The following is a 2,726-nucleotide window of genomic DNA, read 5'->3' on the forward strand; positions in this document are numbered from 1 at the left end:
GCCGGATCCATTCTGAACTCCTTCATCCCTCTGAACAGAGAAGGGTACAGTATGGAAGTGCAAGTGGATATTGAATCAAAGCCATTCAAGTTCCAACCCAGCANTGGAGGCAGCAGTGTGGATGACCGTGGTGCTGCCTGTGGCCACACGGGCAGGGCATCCAGTGGCTTGCCTGAAGGTAAATCCAGTGCTACCAAGTGGTCCAAGGAAGCAACAGGAAGAAAAAAGTCAAAGAGTGGTAAACTGAGGAAAAAGGATAACATGAAGATCAATGAAACCAGAGAGGACATGGATGCACAGTTGTTACAGCCACAAAGCACAAACTTAAGTGACTTTGAGGTGCCATCCCTGAGTGGCAGCATGCCATCTGTAGCAGTTTCCCACTGCAATCACTTTTCTTACTTAGATAGCATGAGAGTGTCCTGTAGTCACCATTCCAGGGACTGCCACGCCCACTTCGCAGCTGTGAACACCCTTCCTGAGGTAGAAAATGCTGGGCTGAAACATCCACCTCACCAATGCAGCAGTGCTCTGCTTTCCAAAACTGCTTCCTGTTCAGAAGTCCCACGGCCCTGCCATGCAGCAGACGAGCATGGCACCAACTGACGTTGGGGGAAGCTGATGGTGGATGGTGACACACTGAGAGAGACAAATAATAACCCCTCGCACCAGACAGCAGACATAAAAGTTGCTGTCCAGACTAAAATGTAGGCCCATGAATGCTGCAGAGTAAGAACCACTGAACAACATTGTTGAGAGCTGGTTGACCATCTGTGACTGTTAAGTTTAAGTTACCACGAAAGCCAGGTTTCATAATCGTCATGCAAATACACTTTGTATGTCTAGCAAAGCATTCTGTTTCATGTTGATATTACCAAACTATGAAATGAAGGCTTTAAAGTGTGTTGGTACCAGAATAAAACACTGCCTGATGCACATACACATGTGTTTAGATAGAAATTTGGCTTAATTTGTAATCATAAGATACTCACACTGTTCTATGGCATCCTTAAGGAAGATTGAAGCTTAGGGATAAGTGGTTAGTGACATTTTATTGAAACCACTAAAGGATGGAACTTGGCAGATTACTCAGTATATGATCCTCTTTGTAACATTTGTCTTCATAACTGAGCTCAAATTTCATTTCTTCATATGCAATGTAGATATCAAGTTTCATGCTGCCCATTGGTAACCATTCAGATACTTAGAAACTGGAGCAAGGTTTGGCAGTTTTTGCACAAATCTGAAGTCGAAATACTTGGTACTGTTCCATATGAGTGTGGTTGTTGCCATTTTGGAAGAAGTAAAAGTAGGTAACTTAGGGTCTGACAACAGCAGAAGACAATCCCATTACGATGTATTACAGACACACCTGTCACTAAGGCAAGTTAGTGCCCTTCAATTCTTCGTGTCTTTGAGAGAGACTGTGTTTTATGAGCCTCCTCATTTGAGAATTTTGCTCCAGAATTTCCCATCATGTCTTATCTAGTCACCTTGGATAATATAGAAAAATACAGCAAATAGGTAAACATGAATGTTTTTATTAACTACTCTGAAAAAGTATTCACCTACAAAGACACACATGCAGCCTTTTGAAAATTTAACATTACACAACCTCAACTTTTAACATGAATATCTTTTTGAACCATGAAATCAAAACAATGCAGAGCTTGCACCAAGCTTACATAAATGTCAATGTGTGGCTTTGTTTCCTTTTGCTTTTGTTTACAGGGGATGTTCAGCTGACAAGAGCAGAAGTTGGCCAAAATACTGCCTGCACTATTGACTTCCCACACATCTTTCCTGGCAGGCCAACCTCATAGTGGTCAAGGACTCGACCTTAGGTGTTTCGTCTAAGTGTTGCCATTATGGTGCTACTGAGCATTTTCTTTTGATAAACAAGGAAAATGTCCAGGCTACAATCCTGTACTGTCATTTTCCTCACTGCTTCCATTAATCTGCTTAGATACCATTAGTTCTTTTACCTGATACTGCTCATTATGGTGTTTGTACTTTTGTTTGCATTCTAATTTTTTTCAGTCATGAGTATGCAAACAGGAGACATGAAATGAATATAAATACTAATGAAAAAACAAAGCAAAACAAAACAAAGATCTGGGAGTGAGGCTTAATAGCAAGAGACTTAAGTCTAATGTGCCTGAAGTTGGAGTTTGCTATATATTCCACACCCCTATCCCATCTATACACACACCATGTTGTTTAAGCTAATAACCTTCTTTTACTTTCTTATAGCAGCCAGAGGAAACCATTCAAGGAAACGTGTGCATGTCAGTGTGTGTGTGTTTGTGTGTGTGTGCCTGTGTATTTAACCCACTGAACAACTTATTTCTCTTTACTATTTTTTAAAGCAGAATTACTTATCTTTATTTTATATGTATAGGTGTCTTGCCTGAATGTATGTAAGCTTACTATATGCTTGCCTGTGTCCATGGAAGCCAGAAGAGGGCACTGAACCCCCTGAAACTAGAGTTACAGATAGTTGTGAGCCTCTATGTGGGTACCAGGTATGTAACCCAGGTTCTCTGCAAGAACAGCAAGTGCTCCCAAACACTGAGCCATCTCTCCACCCCTAGTCTTTACCACTTTAAAATTAATTTTTAATTTAATTTTCTTATTGTGCTTAAAGATGCATAACAACGTTAACTATCTTNTGTGCACAGTTCTGGAGGGACTAAGCACACACTCATTGCTGTGTGGTATGCTAC

General features: G+C 40.9%; 1 protein-coding gene across 1 annotated transcript; it reads left to right on the forward strand.

Moving 5' to 3' along the window:
- The first annotated feature begins 6 nt into the window (after positions 1-6).
- On the forward strand, positions 7-2,081 carry LOC110327184 (E3 ubiquitin-protein ligase RNF19A-like). Its single transcript, XM_021205944.1, has one exon. It carries the CDS (start codon positions 52-54, stop codon positions 604-606), a length of 555 nt encoding a protein of 184 aa, XP_021061603.1. The 5' UTR covers positions 7-51; the 3' UTR covers positions 607-2,081.
- Positions 2,082-2,726: the final 645 nt, after the last annotated feature.

This window comes from Mus pahari, chromosome 10, assembly GCF_900095145.1.
Source record: "Mus pahari chromosome 10, PAHARI_EIJ_v1.1, whole genome shotgun sequence".
Lineage (NCBI taxonomy): Eukaryota > Metazoa > Chordata > Mammalia > Rodentia > Muridae > Mus > Mus pahari.